We start from the raw sequence: 24,358 nt of genomic DNA on the forward strand, positions 1-24,358 counted from the left end.
CCTGGTTCTCCAAGAGTAGCCCTTAGGCCCCCGGTTTCAGAATCACCTGGGTGCTTGTTAACTATGGGCCCACCCCAGCCCTGCCAACTTAGAATCTAAGTGCCTAGGAATCCTCATTTTCACATGCAACCCCCCCACCCTCATTCCAGGTAATTTTTATGCATGTTCATATTTGACAACAAATTGGTATTCCTGTATAACCAAAATGTATGGGGCAACCTCGAATTACAGCCCCTGTGGACACTTCTTAGCCTCAGTTTCCTCATTTGTAAAATGGGCTTATTGGGCTTCCCTGGTGGCGCAGTGGTTAAGAATCTGCCTGCCAATGCAGGGGACACGGGTTCGAGCCCTGGTCTGGGAAGATCCCACATGCTGCGGAGCAATGAAGCCTGTGTGCCACAACTACTGATCCTGTGCTCTAGAGCCCGCGAGCCACAACTACTGAACCCACATGCCACAACTACTGAAGCCCGCACACCTAGAGCCTGTGCTCCGCAACAAGGGAAGCCACCACAATGAGAAGCCCGCGCACGGCAACAAAGAGTAGCCCCCACTGGCCGCAACTAGAGAAAGCCTGCGCACAGCAACGAAGACCCACAGCCAAAAATAAATAAATAAATTTATTAAAAAAAAAAAAAAGGGGGGGTGCTTATTGCCCTGGCGCCTTCCAGGGTTGCCATGTGGATGAAAAGTATAGGTGTTTCATAAACTATGAGGTGGCTTAGGAACGCATCAGGAGTTTCCTAAGCAGTTTGTGAAATTACTCATCGCAAATCCCAGACTATGTCAGCACTAGAGGGGACCAGAGAGACTAAATAAGCCTCTCACTTATGGTACAGAAGGGAAAACTGAGGCCCATTCAGAAGTGAAGCCAGCCAGTGATAGAATCTGGCCAACATGGATTCCCAGCCCTGGGCCTGGCCTGTCCCCCTCCTTTCTCCCTAGTTAGAGAAGCTCCCATAAGAATGGTAGGTCTCATTCTAAATAGCCAAGCCAGATCCTGACGAGAGGGTGAGAGAAGCCAGCAACATTCCCACTCCAAAGGGAATTTCCTTCCTTCACACATTCCCAAAGGGTCTCAACAAGAGTAACATTCACTCTGTAAAGCCCTCTCATGCCCAATAGTCATTCAACAAACATTTCTCGGGCACCTGTTATGTACCAAGCACTGTACTGGTTGCTGGAGAAGGAAGACAGATACTACTGCCCCATTTTATACTGAGGAAACTTGAGACCTAAAAGGCATGAGCTTACCTAGCGGATGAGAGAGCTATTATTCAGGCTCCGTGAGGCAAAAGCCAGGGGTTTTTCAAAGCCTTGCCCTGCCCAAAGTATTCAAGTACACAACCTCCCAGGTAGAAGCAGGTGCCCTCCTTCCCACAATCCCTCCTGTCCTGCTGCAGCAGAAAGGAGTGAAGAGCAGAATTCCCAATGTGAAATCCAGGAAGAGATACGGGTCTTCTGTATCTATTAATACCCACTTGAAAACAGCAAAGGCCTGATAGATAGAGCCTTTTGGCCCCAAGCCCGACAGATCCTGATAAGGCTGTTCTCAACAGTTCTCAGGCTGGTAAGCTTCCAAAAAATCCATAATTACTGGGCAGCCACTTCCACTGATGATCTCCTTTCAACCTGATACTCTCATAAGTGAAGCTTGTTTATCCACATGGTGCAGGATGGAGGCTCAGAGAGGGGCACTTGCAACGCAAGGTCACACAGCAGAATTGAACAGTCTCCCACTGTAAAACCCAGGGCCTGCCCTTCATACTCACCACCCTCTGTAAATACCCCAGAACCAGGCTCAGGGCTGTCAAGATTATAATGTGTGGTTTCCAAAACGTATTATGGTGGATAGTGGCTTAATTAATAGGTGCTCACCTCCATCACCAGCTCCTTACTCCAGAGGAGTCCAAAGGAGTGGAAGCTCCTGGGCCCACAATCCTCCACCTGAACACATCTTTCCAAGAGGCAGGATGGTAGAGGAGTGATAGCATGGGCTTCTAAATCAGGTGGATGTAAACTGGAATCCGAGTCTGTGTGACCTTGGGCAAGTCAATTCCCTTCCTTTGAGCCTCACTCATTCAATCCACAGATATTTACTGAGCACTTACTATGTGTCAGATATTGTGCCAGGTGCTAGGGAGACAGTTGGAAGCAAAACACTCATCTCTGACACCTGGAGCTCACGGTCCAGTGGGAGAGTCAGAATTATTTCTATGTATCTATCTGCACAATATGCTCATTAAGAAGTTTGACAAGCGACACGAATAGTTCAAAGCTATTTATTCCACATACACCACCTCCCCTAAACGTACATTCATAGCTTAAAAAAAAATCTCCAAACATGAACATCCCATTATGATAAGGAGAAATGATTCTGTTGTGACTTAATTTTATTAAGGGGCACAGAGGCATCCATTGTTGAGTTCTGGCAGAAGGAGGTGGGGAGTTTTATGTCTGCAACGTTACATTCATCTTGAATGATCCCTTGTCACTATACTGAATTGTTTGACTGACGGTTTACTGTCCCTGGAGTAAACTGTCACTGTGCCAGTTCTGGCTGTGTCTGTCACTGTGCCAGTTCTGGCTGTGTCTGAACACAGGCCTCTTACCCATTCGGGAGGCCGTCTAACATGGGAGCAAGCCTTGGGAGTCAGGCAGACCCCAACCATGTGGCTTGGCCAGATGGGTAAGTGATTTACCCCACTGAAGACCTTTGCTTGCCTCATCCATAGAACAAGGGGCAAAGGCTCCTTGACAGAATGGGTGTCAGGGTTAAATGAGAAAACAAGACAAGCAGAGTTTGCAAACTGGCCCACAGGTATGATTTAATTTACCCAGATTATGTTTTTCCTGAATTATGAATTAGTTTAAAAAATTTTTAATTGGGAAATGCTATATAAAAATTCAAATATCTGGTTTTAACAAAAACCCAGTAATATCTGGCAATACCAGGCAGGCCATCAGGGTGCTGAGCAGTTGCTGTCCCCCATTTAGCCAGAGCCTTGACCCTCCGGGCCACGAGCGTCCCTGCCTGGCTTGCCTCACTTGGTGACCTTACTTGCCCTGCCATTGTGGGTACCTGGGTTTGCAATCCCTGATGCCTGTGCCTGGAACAGAGTAAGCGGCCAATAAACGTTAACTACTATTAGTGACATCATTACAGCAGGAGCACAGCTCCTCTGCTTTGTGGGTAGCTAAAGAGAAGATATGGACGTGGCAGAGTAGGGAAACTGGGTGTTCACAGGGCTTAGTGCCAGCCAGCAGCTGTGTGGCTGTGTGGCCTTGGCCAAGTCCTCAGCCATTAGCTGGTCCATATGTTCAGTGGGGGTGGGCCAGAAGGTCCAAGGTCAATGGAAGTGGGTAGGCCTCTGGTTGATAGGCGAGCCTCCTTTCCCTCGAGCCCCCATTATTCCATGAGCTCACACTCTGGGGACCCCTCTCCTCTCCAAGGCTCGCCCAGTGCCTCTTCCCTTCTCTCCATCACTCCAGCCTCTGCGGAGAGACTGTGCTTTTCCAAGGAGAGGGGAGAAAACCAGACACAGTGGCTATGCCTGCCCTGACCAGCATGGAAGTGAGGGGGTGGGGAGCCCTTAGAGCACAGGGGCTCTGTTTTTTCATCTGTAAAATGGGGATGGTAATAATAATGATAACAGTGTTTACCTGACAGGGTTGTTGGGACATTAACTGAGTTATTACGGTGCTTAGGGCAGTAGCTGGCACATAGAGAGGCCTCAATAAACGTCAGCTGTTACTAAGAATGAAAGATGAATCACTGGGGCAGCTTGCCTACATCTCCTCCTGATCTTTCCAAAAGAGAAAAGAAAAAAATTCTTGTTAGGCTGCAGGAGAGTTTTCAAGCAGCAATCCCTGCACTGCCTCCCAAACTCTATTAGGTTCAAAGACAAGAAGAAAAATACATTTGGAGGGCAATGAAGTGGGTAGATGAGACAATCCCATATTCCACTGATCCTCAGACTTTTTTTTTTAGTTAGTTAATGTTTTTGGCTGCACCATGCAGCATTCAGGAATCTTAGTTCCCCGACCAGGGATCGAACCTGTGCCCCCTGCAATGGAAGCACAGAGTCTTAACCACTGGACCGCCAGGGAAGTCCTCTCTCAGACTTTTTTTTTCATATTTAACATCTCTGAAATTGGAGGGCATCACACAATCAGTGGCATGTCCATTTTTAGTCGGCAGCTCTTTTCTTTCTTAGGGGCTCAAGATAACGCTGTGCCTCATCTTGGATGGCGTCTTAGAAGTCAGGAGATAAGGTGAATGAAGAGCGCAGGGCCGGGGCCTCCCCGTCAGAGGCCCTCATTGTTCTCATCACCTCCAGCCTCACCAGCACGTTTGAGGCTGGCCATGGTGGAGCGAGCCGCTTTTCTTTCTTTTTCTTGTTTTCTCTCTGACACCTGCTGACCTGCATTTGGCCTCCGGGTTGACAGGCACATGGCAAATGCGGTCAGGGAGGGGAGTACAGAGAGCTCAGGATGAGAAGAGAAAGGCTCTTTATCATATATTAAGATATTCAGAGAGCAGGAGCCAGAGATATTCTCTCTCCCCCCCCCTTTTTTTTTTTAAACAACAACAAAAAAAATCCCTGCTGGAAGCCGGAGTTATGTATGTGCCAAACAGGCCAGGGAACCCAGCAGGCCTCCTGGAGCTGGCAATGAACCGAAACAGGGGCATTGTGTCCAGGCCACTGGCTGGCTGAGGGACATTGTTAGGGCCTGGCCCTGTCTGGGAAGGGGGGGGCGGAGGAGGCAGGGGAAGTGTGTTCCCATGACTCCCTGGGGAGTAACAACAATCGGGACCAGCTGGGAAGCTCGCATGCCAGGGGCCCGGTGGGCGGGTGGCCGCCGCCCCCAGAGGGGCAGTGGAGGGCCGCAGGGGGTTGCGGAGGCGAGGGGGGGCAAGGTCGGGGCCTGTTTCTCAGCTGGGGGGGGTCATTTGCTACACTCCTCTCTCTCACCACCCCCCTCCCAAAAGCCCTGGGCCACTGAGGTGCTCTCCAAATGACACCCCAGATCTGCCCATTTCTCTCCACCCCGCGGCCCCCACCCCCGGTCCAGGCTGCCATGGTCTCTCACCAGGACCACTGCCTGGCTTCCTCACTGGATCCTTGCTGGCAGCCTGGGCCCCTACATTCTGTTCTCCACACACAGCTCGAAGGATCTTTCCAAAATGTAAATCATATCACATCACTCTCCTGCTTAAACCTGCCGAAGGCTGCCTGTCACACTTAGAAGAAAACCCAAAGCCCTCACTCTGACCCATGAAGCCTGCCTGATGGGCCCAACCAGCCTCCAGGACTCCATCTCCAACACTCCAGTAAGCCCCCGCCTGGCACTCTGTCCCAGCCACGCAAACCTCCCGCCAGGCCCTGGGATGCTGTCAGCTGTTCCCCCCTCAGGGCCTGTGCACTTGGCAGATCCTCTGCAGGGTACACCTTTCCTCTACGTCTTTGCATGGCTCGCTCATCATTTGGGTCTCAGAGCAAACAGCACCTCCTCAGAGAGAAGGAGGGAAAAACAGACCCTGCCGTTCTCCTCCCAAGTCACTCTATTACAGTGCCTGTACTACTGACTTCCTGGCATCTACCACTCTGAAATGACCACATCTCTATATTCATTTGTCAGTTTTCCCTCCCTGGACGGTAAGCCCCAAGTAAGCAGGAACTGGCTTCTTTCATTGCTAAATCCTAGCCTCCCTGGACTTCCCTGGTGGCGCAGTGGTTAAGAATCCACCTGCCAATACAGGGGACACGGGCTTGATCCCTGGTCCAGGAAAATCCCACGTGCTGCGGAGTAACTAAGCCTGTGCACCTCAACTACTGAGCCCGCGTGCTACAACTACTAAAGTTTGTGTGCCTAGAGCCCGTGCTCCGCAACAGGAGAAGCCACCGTAGTGAGAAGCTTGTGCACCATAACAAAGAGTAGCCCCCACTCGCCACAACTAGGGAAAGCCCGCGTGCAGCCAAAAATCAATCAATCCATCCTAGTCTCCAATATCACCAGGTATCTAGTACCTAGCAAGAACTCGGTCAATATTAGCCATTATTTTTACTATTCCTGTGCTCAGGGCTTGGTAAACAATGTCAGCTGCCACAGGGGCAGGCTGGGAGGGTCACTCTCAAGCAGGAGTTCTGAATCTGTGACCCATGAACCCAAGTTCCATGAACTTGGACAGGAAAAAAAATTACACCTATATTTTCACTAGTCTCTAACTGAAATGTAACATTTCCTTCAATTTTAAATGTAGGCAACAAACCAGAGGCCAATTAGCAGCAACCTGGGACTTTATCTCCAAGAGAAATCACAGCTATTTCCATATCACAGCTGCTGCAGCGATCTTGAGATACTATTTATGCTTATTGCACCTGTGAAATCGTGGTAGTTTTGGACCTGCCACTAGATCTTGTTATCTAATGTGTTAAAAAAGAACACACATTACAAGGGACTTCCCTGGTGGTCCAGTAGGTAAGACTCCGTGCTCCCAATTCCAGGGGCCCAGGTTCGATCCCTGGTCTGGGAACTAGATCCCACATGCCACAACTAAGAGTCCACATGGTGCAACTAAAGACCCTGCATGCTGCAACTGAGACCTGGTGCAGCCAAAATAAGTAATAAATGAATATTTAAAAATTTTTAGAAAAAGAACATATATTATTAAATCACAAATTTAAAAAATATTTTGATAATTATTTCAATATTCAATATAATTGTTGTCTTTTGTAATCCTATTTTATTTTATGGGTTTAAAAAACCCCACTCTTGAGAAGGGTCCATAGGCTTCACCAGATGCCAAAAGGGTTCATGACCCACATAAAAAAGACACCCTAAAAAGGAGTGTCTTAAAAGAGCTGATGTGGGGAATTTCCTGGTGGTCCAGTGGTTAGGACTCCTCGCTTCCACTGCCAGGGGCCCAGGTTCAATCCCTGGTCAGGGAACTAAGATCCTGCAAGCCGCACAGCGTGGCCAAAAAAAAAGAGCTGACGTGGTCTGACCTTGATCCCTCTCTTAGCTGATGTCCAGCCCACGAGGAGAGGCTGAAGGGGGAGCCCAGAAAAGCAGGGGGAGCAAGGTTTCTGACGGAGACCCCACGACCTGCATTTCAGTGCTGCCTGGTCCCGTCTTATTTATGAAATCATGAGCACACAGGCCTGTAACAGAAAGCAGGGAGCCCTCTAAAAGCAGGAAGAAGACAGCCCAGCTTTCCCTCTGTCCTCTAGCTGGACCCCTGCGGCCTCCAGCTCCCAAGAGTGAGTCCTGTAGGAGGCCTCTGGTTAAAATTAACACCCTCTCACCCAAAATGCTTTTCAAGGCTGAAAGAAGACACCCCCCCATCCCTATGAATCTGGAACAAGGGGAGGAAAAAACGTAACATTTCTTTTTATAAATGCCCTCTAACTTGTCACAGAAAGCAGCCCATCTGCAGTCACAGACTGTTGGCTCCAGGAGGTGGGGCACTGGTTTAGGAGGGTGTCAGGTTTAAAGCCTGATTCTCATAAACACAAAACACACTCACGGGAGTGGGAGAAGCGAACAACGTGGACAGAAACGCCATCTCCAGGATCCTTTCTGGAGCCTGCGAAGTGGAAGGCAGGAGCCGCGAGCATCACAGGAGGCGGCTTCTTGGCGCCTCGGCCTGTGAATCATCCCTCTCACATGGGTTCCCTGAATGACCTCCGATTTGGGAGTGGAGCAGCAGAAGGTCCCCAAATGCACTTTGATTTTGTGCTTCCCCTTTCACTTGGAGTTCTGTGGACCTGAGTGTTGGGCGTCACCTATGACAAGGCTCGGGACACCTAGGGTGGTTCATGATCTGCCCAAGATATTGGGGGACTGGAGGGTGGAGCTGTGGGGGGGTGGGAATTGGCTCAAAGAAAGGACTCACTTTTTTTTTTTTAATGATACTAACATTGAGTTGTTTTTTTTTTTGGCCGCGCGGCTTGCAGGATCTTAGTTCCCTGACCAGGGATTGAACCCATGCCCTTGGCAGTGAAAGCACAGAGTCCTAACCACTGGACCACCAGGGAAGTCCAGGACTCACTTTCATGTCAGATTATTGATCAAAAAGAAACCAAACATGCAGAGGACAAGGAGGAAATGTCAGAGTTCTTGAGATGACAGTGCAATATACAAGTTTCTTAGAAGACAGAGATGGGTGGTCGTGCAGAGAATGTCTCAGGAAGGCTGTACTAGAAAGTGCTGATAGGTGGCATCCCTGGCTGGGGTGGAGGCAGGTAGGTGGAGCTGGGGTGCAGGGGGAACTTGATTCTTCCCTGTTACACACTTTTTGTACCACTTAAGTTTTACACTATTGTGTATGCATTATTGAATAAAAAATTTTGTTTATAGCTTTGCATTGTCAAGAGACCTCATAGGAATGTAGCAGGTGCTTAATAAATACACGTTAAAACACTGTGCTGTTTCAGGAACTAGCATTTATGGAGCACCTACTGTGTGCCAAAAGCTCTCCAGCAATCCCCATTTTCCAGGTCTTGCAGAAACGGAGGCTTGGCTAGGAGGGAGCTGAGTGGGGACTCCTCCTAGGAGCCAGGGCTCTGCGCCTGCACAAGGACCACACCGCCTTCCCCCTGGAGTGAGCAGTTGGAGGCACCAGATGCTTTGGCAGGATCCAGAGAGATGCCATCTGTGAGGGGAACCTATTCTTACAGAGCAGAGACAGTGGGTAGTGGAGCTGGCCAAGCCCCAGCGGCAGTGGGGGGACGTCAGGAGGGCAGGCAGCCAAGGCTTTTACCTTCAGCTGAGGGTGGGGTAGGACAGGCTAAAAAAGCAGGGTGTCTGCAGTCCTCAGGGCCATGCTTTCTTTTACATTTGGTTGCTATGTTGGAAATAAAAGCAAACCTTTATCGAGTGCTTACTTCATATGCTATCACATCATTGAATCCTCCAGACCACCCTATGAGGTGTGCGCTATTAGAATGCCTATTTTACAGATGACAAAACGGAGGCCCAGAATGGTTAAGTCACTTGCAAGGGACCAGCGAGGCTGGAACTGAGCCCAGACACTCTGGCTCCAAAGCTTATGTCCTTAACCACCACTTGTGCTGCCTCTCAACTCGCTGCACCAGAGGCCAGTTTTAGTTTGGGTTCCCCTAATCGCAGACCCCAAGACAAGGATTTGAGTGCAAGTGGTTTCTGTGGCAAGTGGTTCCAAGCGCTGGTAGGGGCATGAGGAAGGGAGACAAGGAGGAGGTGTCATCACACAAGTGACCACTGTGGGCAGCCAGAGCTCAGTCTTGCTGGGGTATTCTGCAGGCACCTCAGAGTTATCCCACCCAGTGACAACTGGGTGAGGGGTGCAGGAGTGGGGGTAGTCATCAGTCACTGGTTGAGGGCTGCTCCCAGGATGTGTTAATCCTCTAGCACTGCAGGTCTGCTGCAGGCTGGCAAAGCTGGTGCCAAGAGCAAGTGAGGGGCCCTCAGGCAGAAAGACTCAGGGTGGCAGTTGGGTGGCTGGTGTGCACTGAAGTGGTAAGTTAGACAGGATATGGGTGGGGTACCGCAGCATCTGCAACAAAGCCCACTTGCTGACAGCCACCCTTTCCCCTCCCCATAACCTTGGGATCTCATTCAGCCTCCACGGAGTGAACTAGGGAAACTTCAAGATCCCCTCCTCCAGGCCTGCAGTACAACACTGTGCCTGAGAACACGCAGTTAGAATCAGACCAAATCCCACCTCGATGACCTAACAGCTCTGTGACTTAGTTTCTTCCTTTGTCACGTGGGCTACTTGCTGGCCCCATATCATTCCCTACCGCCTTGTTGCTCAAGGTGTAGCTCAGAACAGCAGCAGCAGCGACCATCCCGGAGCCGGTGAGAAACACAGATCTCAGGCCCCGCCCCGACCCCACTGAATCAGAATCTGCATTTTAATAAGGTCAGTGACTCATGTGGATATTTCTACTAGTAATTTCCTTTCTTTAAAATTAATTAACTAATTAATTTTTGGCTGCGTTGGGTCTTCATTGCTGCACGAGGGCTTTCTCTAGTTGCGGTGCGCGGGCTTCTCATGGCGGTGGCTTCTCTTGTTGTGGAGCACGAGCTCTAGGCATGCGGGTTTCAGTAGTTGTGGCGCCCGGTCTCGGTAGCTGTGGCTCACGGGCTCTGGAGCACAGGCTCAGTAGTTGTGGCACACGGGCTTAGCTGCTCTGCTGCATGTGGGATCTTCCCGGACCAGGGCTCGAACCCGTGTCTCCTGCATTGGCAGGCGGATTCTTAACCACTGTGCCACCAGGGAAGTCCGTAATTTTCAAAATATAAAAAGAGATTGAAGTATGCCTATTCAAATTGGTGGTCCATGGACCAAGCCCCCTGGAGACCTGTTTGATCTGTCCAGCTTGGTGGTTTTCAAAACTCAGTCTGGCACACGAGTCTCCAGTTCCCCACATCCCTGTCACTCCCAACTGCATAGCACCCAGAACATTATCATTTATACCACTTGCCAGGCCCCTATAGGCATTTGAGTTTGCACCCCTATAACTAGCTAACATTTGCATAGCATAGTTTAGGTTTATAAATTTAAAGTAAGGCACTGAAAAAAACATGTGCTTTGAAATCGCATAGATCTGGGTTCAAACCCTGGTTTGGCTGTCATACTATTAGTTGTATTACCTTGGGCAAGTTACTTCTCTTCTCTGATCCTCAGTTTCCACATCTGTGAAATGGAGATCCAAATACATACCTGCAAGGTCTTTGAATGGGTTAAAAGTAATTAGTGCAAAGCACCCAAGAGGAAGTAGGAGCTCACTACATGGATGTAATTAGTAGAAGCAGCCGCTGTAGTCACACAAGTCCAATGTGGACACCAGGTATTACTATGATTATCCTCACTTTACTAGAAACTGAGCCTCTGAGAAGTTAAGAACCTTCCCCAAGGTTACACAGTGGTGGAGTGGGGACTCAAACCCATGTCTTCTAGCTCTATATCTGCACTGTCCACTAGAATTTTCTGCAAGGGTAGAGCATCCTATATCTGTGCTATCCAAAACAGTAGCCACTAGCCACATGTGGCTACTAATAAGCACTTGAAATGCGGTTGGTTGAAATTGAGAAATGCTGTAAGTGTAAAACACACACCTGATTTTGATGACTTACTACAAGAAAAAAGAATGTAAAATATCTCATAACTTTTACATTTATTACATGTTAAAATGATAATATTTTAGAAATACTGGGTTAAAAGATATGATTAAGGTTAATCTCACCTGCTTCTTGCCCCCCCCACTTTTTTTTTTGGCCACACCCCACGACTTGTGGGATCTTAGTTCCCCAACCAGGGATTGAACCCGTGCCCTCGGCAGTGAAAGCTCGGAGTCCTAACCACTGGTATGTGGCTACTAAAAAAATTTCAATCACGTATATGACTCACATCGTGTTTCTATTGGACAGTGGAAACGCTAGAGCTTCTCCAGTAGAACACCTAAGATGAGGAACTGCATATTTTCTAAAAACGCGTTTGCAACCCACTGCCCACCAGCCAGGAGCCCTCTGTTCCAGAAGAAGGGTCGGAAAACATACCCACCAGAAAGAGACTTCAGTGCCCTCCTCTGAGTGCGATGACCCCTGAGGCCCAGGGCGGGGTGTGACCTTCCCTGGTCTCACAGAGTCAGTAGCACAGCTGTCACCGCGCCCAAGGCTCCTCAGCCTGATCTGGCGGCTCGTTCCACCATTCAGGAGTACCTAATGGGGTCTGAAAACCAGTGCTTTCGCTTAGGCAGATGGAACCCCGGGCTAATAAAAGTTAGAGTCTGAGACCCCGGGTCTTGAAAAGGCCAGATCCCCTGGGATGATTCGCTGACGGAGCCAACCTCGAGCTGAGCCCGCTGATGGTGACTTGGGTGCGGGAGCCTCCATGAGCACCTTGGGGCCAAGTTACTCGGAGGGGCGCCTCTTGCTGTAGATGAGGAAGTCCGAGAGGTCGTGCCACACGTTGCTGTCCTCGTACAGGTAGGTCATGGAGGACTGCAGAGAGGGCTGCAGCGTGGGCCGGTGGTACTCGAAGAGCCACAGCATCAGCCCCCACATTATCCCGGTGAACAACGGGAACGGGTCCCACCTGGGCTCAGGGATGTAGCCCTTCCCCACGCCCAGGCGGCACAGGGCAAACAGGAGGCGTGACATCAGGTACATGTTGATCTGAGAGAGCGAATGACAGGGAGGTGGGGGTTACAGGTGGGCCCAGCCACCGGGAACCTTCTGCCACCCTGGGGCGCCGCCTGCGCGCCGGGTGACTTGAAACGGTTACGTAGCGGGCATTTAAATGTGACTGTTTATGGCTTTATTATTCTTTTTCATTAAAAAATCTGAAAAATGAATATATTTACATGGCTTGAAACTAAAAGGTAGCTCAACAACAAAAAACGCAATCCATAAAAGAAAAAAATTAATAAACTGGATTTCATCAAAACTCAGAATTTTTCCACTGTGAAAGCCCATGTGAAGAGGTAGAAAAGAAAAGCTAGACTGAGAGAAAATATTTACAAACACATATCTGACAAAAACTAGTACCTGGAATATATTTTTAGAAACTCTCAAAACTCAACAGTGAAAAAAGAAACAATCCAGTTAGAAAATGGGCAAAAGACACAAGCAGTTATTTCACTGAAGAGGTTACACAGAAGGAAAACAGGCACATGTAAAAAGGTTCAATTTCACTAGGCATCAGGGACATGCAAATTAAAACCACAGTGAGATAGCACTATATACCTATCAAAATGTCTAAAATTTAAAATGTAATAAACCACATGCCAGCTAGGATGTGAAGAAACTGGATCACGCATATATTCCTGATAGGAATGTAAAACAGTACAATCACTCTGGAAATGCTTCAGCAGTTTCTTATGAAACTAAGTATGTATGGACCATATGACCCAGCAATTGCACTCCTGGGTATTTACCCCAGAAGTGAAAACTTACGTTCACCAAAAACACGTACAAGAATGTTCTGAGTAGCTGCATGCTTAATAGCCAAAGACTGGAAACAACCCAGATGTCCTCCAACAGGTATATCCATAACGTGGATGACATAACCACTCAGCAACGAAAAGGAATGAACAGCTAATACGTACAATAACTTGGATGAATTGCCAGGAAATGATGCTGAGTGAAAAAAGCCAATCCTCAAAGGTTACCTACTACAATGACTCCATTTATATAACATCTTTGTAAACTGAAGTATGGTTGATTTACAATGTTGTGTTTGTCTCAGGTGTACAGCAAAGTGATTCGGCTATACACACACACATACATATATATGTATATATATTCTTTTTCAGATTCTTTTCCATTAAAGGTCATTACAAGATATTGAATAGAGTTCCCTGTGCTATACAGTAGGTCCTTGTTGTTTATCTATTTTATACACAGTGTATCTGTTAATCCCAAACTCCTAATTTATGCCTCCCCCATCCCTTCCCCTTTGGCAACCATAAGTTTGTTTTCTATGTCTCTGAGTCTGTTTCTCTTTTGTAAATAAGTTCATTTGTATCATTTTTTTAGATTCCACATATAAGCGACATCATATGGTATTTGCCTTTCTCTGTCTGACTTATTTCACTTAGTATGATACCCTCTGGGTCCATCCATTTTGCTGCAAATGGCATTATTTCATTCTTTTTTATGGCTAAGTAATATTCCATTGTATATATAGATACCACATCTTCTTTATCCATTCATCTGTTGACAGACATTTAGGTTGCTTCCATGTCTTACAAATAGTGCTGCTATGAACACTGGGGTGAATGTATCTTTTCTAATTAGAGTTTTCGTCTTTTCCAGATATATACCCGGGAGTGGGATTGCTGGATCATATGGTAACTCTATTTTTAGTTTTTTAAGGAAACTCCATACTGACCTCCATAGTGGCTGCACCAATTTACATTCCCACCAACAGTGTAGGAAGGTTCCCTTTTCTCCACACCCTCTCCAGCATCTGTTATTTGTAGCTTTTTGGATGATGGCCATTCTGACTGGTGTGAAGTGATACCTCACTATAGTTTTGATTTGCATTTCTTTAATAATTAGTGAGCTTGAGCAGCTTTTCATGTGCCTGTTGGCCATCTGTATGCCTTCTTTGGAGAAGTGTCTATCACATAACATTTTTGATATGACAACATTTTTGAAATGGAGGTCAGAGCAGCTGTTGCCAGGGGTCAGGGAAAGGAGGGGAGAGGGAAGGAGATGGGTGTGTCCAGGATTCCTAGACTTTGGAAGTTCACAGACAAGTGAAATTTCTATCAAAAAAACAAAATGGGGGAAACTTTCCCAAAATACAAAATGCTCATATCTTTAGATTCCACAATTCCATGTCTAGGAACTTATGGACAGACTAACATAAGTACAGGAAGATGTCTGAACAAAGATGTAGACTGCAGTGTGTGTGTGTGATGGCGAAAGGCTAAAGAGCCCCTAAATGTCCATCCAGAGGAGACTGAAATCAAGGCTGGTCCATCCCATCAGCAGAGGGCTCTACTGATGTTATAAAGGATAAGGGACTGACAAGGGAGGCCTCCAAGATACAATGTTACATGAAAAAAAACGTAGTATGATCTCATTGGTGGAAAACTCCTACTATGTACACTGACACAAGCACAGACACGTTCTGAAAGGCTATACAATACACAGTTAAAGTGACTGTCTATATGTATATCTATAACTGACTCACTTTGCTGTGCAGCAGAAACTAACACAACATTGTAAATCAACTATACTCCAATAAAAATTAATTTTAAAAAAGTGACTACCTCTGGACAGTGGCTGGACAGTTGGTGGGGGACAGGAACTTTCTTTCCAGTTTATTTTCTAATTTTATCATGATGTATCCTAAGCACCCCGAAGTGTGCCAGGCACATAGGGGGTGCTTAGTTTGCATTATTTAAAATGTGAAAATAAAATATTATTTTTATAATTTAAGAATATTTAAGGGCTTCCCTGGTGGCGCAGTAGTTGAGAGTCCACCTGCCGATGCAGGGGACACGGGTTCATGCCCCGGTCCGGGAAGATCCCACATGCCGCAGAGCGGCTGGGCCTGTGAGCCACGGCCGCTGAGCCTGCGCGTCCGGAGCCTGTGCTCCGCAATGGGAGAGGCCACAACAGTGAGAGGCCCGCGTACCGCAAAAAAAAAAAAAAAAAAAGAATATTTAAGAAATTTGAGGAAGGCAAATTGGAAAGACTGCCAACTTTCATATTGCCCAAGAAGGATGCTGAAACAGGAGCAGCAGCAACGATTAGCATTTAGTTTCATCACCTCATTAAAAAACAGAACTTTAACCCAGAAAAAAGGTCAAGTTACAGAATAAGAGACAATTCTTTGAATGTAGTAAGTTTTGTTTCATGAAAATCTTACTCCAGGGTCATGTTTTTTTCTCATGTCATTGCAGAGTGGTGTTTTGTGGTTTTGTTTTGTTTTTTTAAATCTTTGCCCCAGAGAGCTGCACACACACTGATTTTGGGAATCATGGAATTCCAACAAGGCACCTGGTTAACAGAGTGGGAAACTGAGGGGGAAGTGACCTTCCCAAGGTCACACAGGGACTGGTGAACCACAGACCCTCGTACATGGAAGGGAACCAAGAGCTTGTCTTCCTTGACTCCCATCCCCAACTCTATACGTGAATCCTGTCCCACGCTTCACCTCCACCCCTCTCCCCAACCCACATCCAGGAGAGGGCCTTTACCTGGCTGTTGATGTTATTGTTGTTTCCAAACACCAGGATGCCCCCAAGGAAGGCAGCCACGAATGAGTGCACCTGGTAGGTGTCGCCCTGGAGGTGGGACTGCAGGGCGCAGAGTCCCTTGTAAGTGAACACAAAGCTGGCCAGGTTCCAGGAGTGAGTGTACGTGGCCTGCAGGATAGCCCACAGCTTCTCCCGGAGGCTGCACAAACACAGGGAGCCACGGTGAGTGCAAGCCCAGCCGCCCCCAGGGCATTCACCCACCTGGCACGCAAAACTGACCCAGGCAAGGAGCTCATGGGCCGAAGCTCATTCAACCCTGGGCCTCTACGCTCCATGTCCTTGGGGCTGCTCCCTCACTGGATTCCAGCCTTGACTCCACGCCACCTCCTCCGAAAGGTCTTCCCTGACCACTCTACATAAAAGAATGCCCATCGTATTTTGTTCCCTTACCCAACTTTTCTTTTCTTTCATAGCTCTTATCACCACCTGACATGTATATACTTGCTTATTATCTCCCCCCACTCCCACCCCATCCCCGTGGAAGCTACCAGAGAGTGGTGTCTACATCTGGCTTGTTCATCCTCAGCCCCCAGTACAAGCCCTGGCACATAGTAGGTGCTCAATAAATATATTTTTTTGGAGTGAAGATGTGAAGAAATGAATGAGCGAGTGAGTATGTACTATGTGCTGGACCTGGGGATACAAGTCTGAGAAAAAAGAGATCTGCTTGCTGCCCTCATGAGGTTTATGATCTAATGGGAGAGGGAATTATGAAATGAATAATCACAACACAAAGGTCAAACTTTGACCTTGACAAGACATGATCCTGGGGTGTGAAGAATGAGGAGTCAGTGAGGTCAGGAAGGGAGAGGAGTTGCATCCATCCCAGGTGGTGGATCAGCACGTGCAAAGGTCCTGAGGAGGGACAGAGAATGGGGAGTACAGGAACAGAGAGAAACCATTAAGGCCTGCGCAGAAAATGTGTGGGGCAAAGGCTGTGGGGGAGGGGCGGGGCCATGCTAAGTTTTGTCTTTATCCTGAGAGAAGCCAACATTTAAGTAGGACAGATGATTTGATTTATCTTTAAAAAATCACTAGGGGGCAGTGAGGAGAACCAGGGAGAGGAGCAGAGTGTATTCTGGGAGATCAGTTCAGGGCCGGCAAATGCAAGGACTCTCAAGGCTGGAGAAGGACCTTGAAGTGTGTCTTCTGGGACCTGTGGAAGTCTGCCAGGTGAGTGGGGAGAGCCAGGAGTCAGGTGGTTCTCACCCCATAGGAACATGGGCCCAGCGCTGACAGTTCTAAGACAAGCTGGATTTCCCACTTCAAGTGTTGGCACTAATCCTCCCTTCAAAATGTTTCTAGAATCTGAACACCCCTCACCTCCACTGCCACCATCAAGGTCTGGGCCACCAGTTACTCAACTGGATTATTGCCACAGTCTCCTACTTTACACCTACTTCTGCCCTTGACCCCTAGCAGCAAACTCTTCACTCTCTCACTATTAAAAGATAAGTCAAAGAGTGGCATTTCCCTATACAAATTCTTACAACAATTTCCTGTTTCACTTAAAGGAAAAGCCAAACTCCTCTCTATGACCTAAAGCTGGACAGGATGGGCCTTGGTTACCCCTGTGACCTTCCTTTCTTTGTTTTCTCCCCTGCAATCCCTCTGCTGCAGCCTCCTCAAACTCACCAGGCATGATCCCACCTCAGGACCCTTGCACTGGCTGTTCCCTTGGCCTGAAACACTCTTTCCCTTGATACCCACTTGGCCAACTCTTCCATCTCCTTCAAGTCTTTACTCGAATGTCATTTTCTCACTGAGGCCTTCCCTATTTAGTTCTGCAGCCTGCCCCTCCTCCAGCACTCTGGATCCCCTTTCCCTCTTTCCCTGCTCTAATATTTCTTCCCCACAGCCCATACAATCTTCTAATATACCATATACTTTCCTTATTATGTTTATTTTCTGCTATTCCTTGCTAGAATGCAAGCTTTACAAGGGAAGTGATCATTCTCTGTTTTTTTTTCACCGCTGTATCCCCAGCACCTAAAAACAGTGTCTGGGGGCTTCCCTGGTGGCACAGTGGTTGAGAATCTGCCTGCCAATGCAGGGGACATGGGTTCCAGCCCTGGTCCAGGAAGATCCCACATGCTGCGGAGCAACTAAGCCCGTGTGCCACAACTACCAAATCTGCGCTCTAGAGACTGCGAGCCACAACTACTGAGCCAGCATGCCAAAACTACTGAAGCCTGGGCACCCTAGAGCCCGCGCTCCACCACAAAAGAAGCCACCGCAATGAGAAGCCTGTGCACCGCAACGAAGAGTAGCCCCTGCTTGCCGCAGCTAGAGAAAGCCCACACGCAGTGGGGCCAAAAATAAATAAATAAAAATAAATAAATTCATTAAAAGAATAATAATAATCTTTGAGTGTCTGGCACATGGTCAATAAATATTTACTGAATGAATGAGTTCAATTAAAAAAATGATTCGAAAAAAATGATTCAGAGGACAAAAACTAAAACAAAAATAAATTTAAAAAAGGAAAAATACAGGGCTTCCCTGGTGGTGCAGTGGTTGAGAGTCCACCTGCCGATGCAGAGGACACGGGTTCGTGCCCCGGTCCGGGAAGATCCCACATGCCGCAGAGAGGCTGGGCCCGTGAGCCATGGCCGCTGAGCCTGCACGTCCGGAGCCTGTGCTCTGTGGTGGGAGAGGCCACAACGGTGAGAGGCCCGCGTACCGCAAAAAAAAAAAAAAAAAAAAAAAGGAAAAATACAGGGCTTCCCTGGTGACGCAGTGGTTAAGAATCCGCCTGTCAATGCAGGGGACACAGGTTTGAGCCCTGGTCGGGGAAGATCCCACATGCCGTGGAGCAACTAAGCCTGTGCGCCACAACTACTAAGCCTGTGCTCTAGAGCCCACGAGCCACAGCTACTGAGCCCACGTGCTGCATCCACTGAAGCCTGCCCGCTCTAGAGCCTGTACCCTGCAACAAGAAAAGCCACTGGATGAGAAGCGCGCACACTGCAACGAAGGGTAGCTCCCACTCGCCGCAACTAGAGAAAGCCTGTGTGCAGCAACGAAGACCCAACACAGCCAAAAATTATAAATAAATATAAATAAATAAATAAATAAATAGGAAAAATACATAAAGAAAGTCCCTTACAGGGACTTCCCTGGTGGTCCAGTGGTTAAGACTCCATGCTTCCACTGCAGGGGACGCAGGTTTGATCCCTGGTGGGGGAACTAAAATCCTGCATGCTGTGCAGCACGGCCCAAAAAAAAAAAAAAAGTAGAAAAAAATCTTGCAAGCTGGATTTGAGTAGTAGGGTGTCCATGTGTGATTCTTTTTTTTTTTGTTCTGGTTGTGCCAGGTCTTAGCTGTGGCAGGCGGGCTCCTTAGTTGCAGCATGTGTGCTCCTCAGTTGTGGTTCATGGGCTCCTTAGTTGTGGCCCGCAGGCTCCTTAGTTGCAGCTCACTGGCTCCTTAGTTGTGGCACGTGTGCTCCTTAGTTGCAGCCTGCAGCCTCCTTAGTTGTGGCATGCAAACTCTTAGTTGCGGCATGCACGTGGGATCTAGTTCCCTGACCAGAGACTGAACCTGCATCCTCTACATTGGAAGGCGGATTCTTAACCACTGAGCCACTAGGGAAGTCCCCCATGTGTGATTCTTATAAGCTCCAGATGAGGCTACATACATTAAAAACTAGACCACAAAGTGATTTCTGAGAAGTTTCTTGAGGGAAGTTATAGGAGATCAGAGGAAGGCCAGGAAGTCTGAACAAGGGCAGAAGGTAGGTCATGAACAGTTTTCCTGAAAAAGTCATCCTCAGAGAACTGGTATGGGTTACTAGGAAGGAAATAAAGGTGGAGTGGAAGAGGAAAGGGCATTCCTGGCGGGGGGTACTGCATGAGAAACGTAAGGAGGTAGAACCACATGCGGCACATGAATGAATGGCAGTGAGTCTTGGTGCCAAGGGCACCCCAGGGTGGACGTGGGGGAGTAGGGGGGATGTCCCTGAGGTCAGGCTGCAGAGGTCCTTGAAGGCCACACCTGGAAGCTGGGCTTCTCTGGAGGACAGCGAGGAGCCAGGGGAATTTTCGAGATGGGATAATAGAATCAGACTTGTGTTTTAGGAGGTGGTGGTGCAGACAGGTTAGACCCAGCTAGGAAGCTACTGCAACAGTCCTGGCACTGAGGGGTGGCCACATTCTCTCCCAGTTTGAAGGGTGTGCAGAGGTGATGGGTACCTGCCACTCCGGAAGAGAAAGGTCATGACCAGTGCGTGAGGGGCCCGGACTTTGGCTCCATAGCTGTAGAAACAAAAGAAAACAGTTACTACAGCACCACTGAATCATAGTTTCTTTCTGACTCCCTGTGCCCCCTCCCCATCCCTAATCCTGACATCATTTGGAGAGGGAAAAAATAATGCTGGCTTTCAAGTTAGATCTGGGTTCAAAGTGGATAGTACAGGGACTTCCCTGGCAGTCCAGTGGTTAAGACTCCGCACTTCCAATGCAGGCAGTGCGGGTTCGAACCCTGGTGGGGGAACTAAGATCCCGCATGCCACGCGGTGTGGCCAAAAAAAAAAAACCAACCAAAGTGGGTAGTACAAAGGAAATAATATTTGGTGCCAAAGCCCTGCCCTGTTGTGCTGTATACACTTGGATAAATCATTTAACATCTCTGAGCCTCCCTTCTCCCATCAGTTAAAGTATTCTCCATTTCAGAGTTGCTTCTGGCAGTTAAGGACATAGCACATGTAAAAGTTCCTAATTCAACCAATATTAGTGTCTCTGCCTTTCTTTTTCTTCTTTATTGGACTTCCCCTCACCCCACCAAGTTCTCCTGCCGTCTGGCCCCAATCTTACCAGGCTACAAGGTCTAAAAATCTTTGGCAGCCTCCTTGAGACAACTGTCATGAGTCCCATATTGTTTTCATATGAGTATCTGTGAGGCTTGCTTGAAACAGCAGAAGACTGGGAGCAAACATGTGTCCATCCACAGGGGGCTACTGGGTAAACAAATAATGGACCCAGCAGTCAGTGGCATGAATACCGCACAGTTGTACAAGAACGAGGTGGCTCTATACGTGCTCTATGCTTGGTTAGAGCAAGGTGTGTAAACTTCTAAAAAGTTCTAGCTTTTTATGCCTTTTGTGAATATGCTACCTAATTTTCAAAAAATAAGTCAAATAAAAAATGTGATCAAGTGACAGCAGTGTTACTGTAGTGGTGGCCACACTGAATGGCTTATTTTCACAATGCCTAGCTGTGGGCAGGGCCCTCATCCTGGCCCCAGCAAGCTCTCTGCCCCACCTCCTCCAAAGTCATGTCTCTTTCCCCTGAATAAAGAGACCCTCGGCCTCCTCCAGCTGGCCAGGGCTAGAAGGGTCCTTCCTTATACCACAGACACAAGCAGAACAATGCCCCCAACTCCCTACATCTGCTTGGCCCCCTGCCCAAACTCCTCAAACTCAGGTGGGAGCCACTTAGTACCACCCACAGGATCACTCTGCATCTTGAAAAATGGGATGCCCCAGATTAAAAAGGAGTTAAAGGATATGCAGGTACAGTGTGATATCCTGGAAGATCCTGGTCTAGACAAACTTGCTATAGAGGACATCTGGGGGACAGCTGGAACAATTTGTCTATCAACTGGACAGCAGTCAACGTTATAGGATTATGATTAATTTATTAAATGTAATCATGATCATCTAGCCATATAGGAAAATACTCTTATTTTCAGAGATGCACATTGATATATTTAGGAGTGGAGCATCAAAATGAGTTACATTTCACACAGTTCATACGTCTCAGTTCTCAGTCATCCAAGACAAACAGCACATTCTTTTCCACCTCCAGGCCTTTGTTCAAACCATTCCCTCTGCCTGAGATGCCCTTATCATCCCCAGCAAATTCCAGCTCAGCCTTCAAAACGGCACCATCACCTCCTCTGTAAAGCACTCCTGATCATCTGGTATTGCCATGGTAATTTAAACATCAGTCTCCCCACTTTGACTCCAGGTCCTTACAGATGGGCCTGGGCCCACTGATATCATCTCAGGGCCCACCCCACCCTGGTCTCACCAAAGCATGACTGATATGATCTGGCCAGACCCAGGGGGAACCACCTTCTTCCTGACTCTGGGCGCCCATGGAAGCCAAGAGCCTGGCATTGAGATCAGGTATCCTTGGGTTTGAATCCTGGCTCCGACCCTGACTAAGTGACTTGACCATGAGCAATGAATCTTCCTCTCTGAGCCACAGTCTTCTCATCCAGAAAATGGGGACAATGGCAATTCCTACCTTGCACATTCATTCATTCAGTAAATATTTGAGGGCCTACTATGTACCAGGTACTAGGAATATAGCAAGGAACAAAATAGATTAAACTTTCTGTCCCCATTGTTGCAGCAAAAATAGAAATTAGACTTTTCTGATAGACAAGGAAAATAAAGTAACAATGAACAGCCTGGGGAAACAGCATAAACAGGCCTGAAAGAGTTAATCAATCCTAGTTTTATTTTAACTGCTACTAATCTGTAATGTCTGTAACTAGATTTGTCCTTCACAAAGCTAACCTCTAACATTCTCTGACACTATGTGAATCACATCCTGTACCTATCACTCCCTTACTCTGTGTGAATTACACCCTGCCCCTAACACTCTCTGATCCCGTGTGAATTACATTATCCACCCGGTATTTATACTCCCTGCGCTCCCTTGTAGCAAATCAACCCTTGTAATGTCTGCATTTCAGAAAGAAGGTTGCAGGCCAACAACCCAGAGGCCAACAGACCCAATTACCAAACAGTCCCAATTACCAGGCTGCCTGAGGCCAGCTGTGACTGTTTGGAAATAATGCAAGAAGAAGATAAATGCAAGACCTTAATTACTTTGAGCCTTATCACCCACCAGACCACCAGTCCCGGCTATGTAACCTTGCCCTATTCCCCAGAGACGGGGAGCACAGTTCTTGAGGTGCTAGCCGGCTGTGTTTCCCATTTGCCTGGCAAAGAATAAAGCTTCTTCTTTTCCTCCAAATCTCTGTCTCTGTTTCTGTTTGGCATTGGTGCACAGAGAGCCAAGCTTTTTGACATCACCATGAAGCTCACTTTCCAGTGAGAAAGACAGTAGAAAAACAGGACACATAAGTGAACTACTTAGTGTCAGATGGTGGTAAGTATTATGGAGAAAAATTCAGTAGGGAAGGAGGTGGGAAGTTCAGGGATGGCTTCATTGAGGAGGTGACAATCAGAGGCCTGAACAAGGTGAAGGAGTGAGCCAGTCAGACATCCATGTGAATAGAACAATAATTACAGCAGCCAACAGTTATATACATACCAGGCACTGTGCTAAGCATTTCACACATACTGACTCAAGCCTCCGACAGTATAAGTACTATTATCAGCCCCATTTTATAGAAATTGAGGCTTAGAGAGGCTAAAAGACTTGCTCAAGATCACGCAGGTAAGGGGCACCAGGATTCAAACCAAGGTGGTCACATCCACACAACCATGCCATGCTGCCACTAAAATGCCAGCTTCGAGAGCACGCAGATCTTCCGTTTGTTCTCTGATGCGTCCCCAGTTCTGGCACAGTAGGCTCTCAATAAATGAAGCTGAGCTCCCGTCCTGGCACCAGCCAGGGGAAATGACCCCAAGACCTCTTCTGCAGGTCTTCAATTTGCTCAGCAAATATTTGCAGCTTCATTTACATCACGACTGAGGCTTATCAGGAGTCCCCTGTGCCAGAAAGGACTTACAAAAGAGAACTGAGAAGCGGGATGAAAGCCCACGCGCAGCTTAATGGAGGGAGCACAGAGAGGCAGGGCCGCCGGCTGGCTAGAGGCCAGAGTCCAGCTTCCCATTAGACCCAAGGGCACACAGCGGCGGGAGAGGGTAAACTGGGCCCAAATGAAGGGAGACAGGGGCTGCATGGGAGGCAGTCAAGGCAAGAGATCCAGGTTGCAAAGCACGGAAGACTCAGAAACAGCGTAGTGGGAGCCCCGGCTCAGAAGGCGCTCGGAACCCCAAATCCAGCGCCCACTGCGCCGACACTGGACACCGAGAGACCTAGGGACACACTAAGACTACTCAGGGGCGCACAGCGCGGCGGCGCCGGCCCTGGAACCCGCTTCTCCGACCCCATCAGATCGATCCCTCAGCCCCTGCCCCGCCCCACCGCCCGACTTACACAGCCCCGTTCCGGAAGCCCTTAAGCATGGACAACGCTGCGTGGTAGCGGCGCTTGCGCAACAGTGCGTTGATCGCAAGGAGCAGAGCCCGCAGCTGCGGCGGGGCGGCCATAGCGCGGGCGGCGCGCGGGGTGGCGGGCACCGAGCAGGACGCCCGCCCTGACAGCTCCGGGTTCCTCCTGCACAACCCTCAAGCGCCGGACAGTGCCGGGCAGCGCAGCCGCGTCTTTGCGCCCATAAGATGCGTCCGCTGTCACTCATACAAGGAGAGCCAATCACAGGACTCACTCATCTCACCAGGGGAATGGGACGCAAGCACACTCACGAATAGCGGTCTGATTGGAAGAGAGGGAGAGCTTGTAATCAGTCACAGCGGGCTCCGCCCGATTCGACCTAAAGAAGGTTAGAAACATGCTCCTGGATTTGTCCAATCAGAAAGTATGTTTCT

General features: G+C 48.3%; 1 protein-coding gene across 1 annotated transcript; it reads right to left on the reverse strand.

Annotated features, from left to right (window-relative positions):
* Positions 1-721: 721 nt before the first annotated feature.
* PXMP4 (peroxisomal membrane protein 4) lies at positions 722-24,128 on the reverse strand. Its single transcript, XM_030830899.3, has 4 exons — positions 23,910-24,128; positions 19,962-20,024; positions 15,708-15,906; positions 722-12,168 (listed from the first exon to the last, which is right to left on the reverse strand). Exons 1-4 carry the CDS (start codon positions 24,020-24,022, stop codon positions 11,905-11,907), a joined length of 639 nt encoding a protein of 212 aa, XP_030686759.1. The 5' UTR covers positions 24,023-24,128; the 3' UTR covers positions 722-11,904.
* Between the last annotated feature and the right edge of the window lie 230 nt (positions 24,129-24,358).

This window comes from Globicephala melas, chromosome 15 (assembly GCF_963455315.2).
Source record: "Globicephala melas chromosome 15, mGloMel1.2, whole genome shotgun sequence".
Classification (NCBI taxonomy): domain Eukaryota; kingdom Metazoa; phylum Chordata; class Mammalia; order Artiodactyla; family Delphinidae; genus Globicephala; species Globicephala melas.

What these genes read in the sequence shown, in the direction of transcription:
- PXMP4 (XM_030830899.3), bottom strand. Translation starts at nt 24,022, where the DNA reads ATGGCCGCCCCGCCGCAGCTGCGGGCTCTGCTCCTTGCGATCAACGCA. An exon ending in GGCTTCCGGAACGGGGCTGT is followed by an intron (nt 20,025 to 23,909) that starts GTAAGTCGGGCG and finishes TTGTTTCTACAG; the next exon opens with CTATGGAGCCAAAGTCCGGG. An exon ending in ACAATAACATCAACAGCCAG is followed by an intron (nt 12,169 to 15,707) that starts GTAAAGGCCCTC and finishes TCGCTCTCTCAG; the next exon opens with ATCAACATGTACCTGATGTC.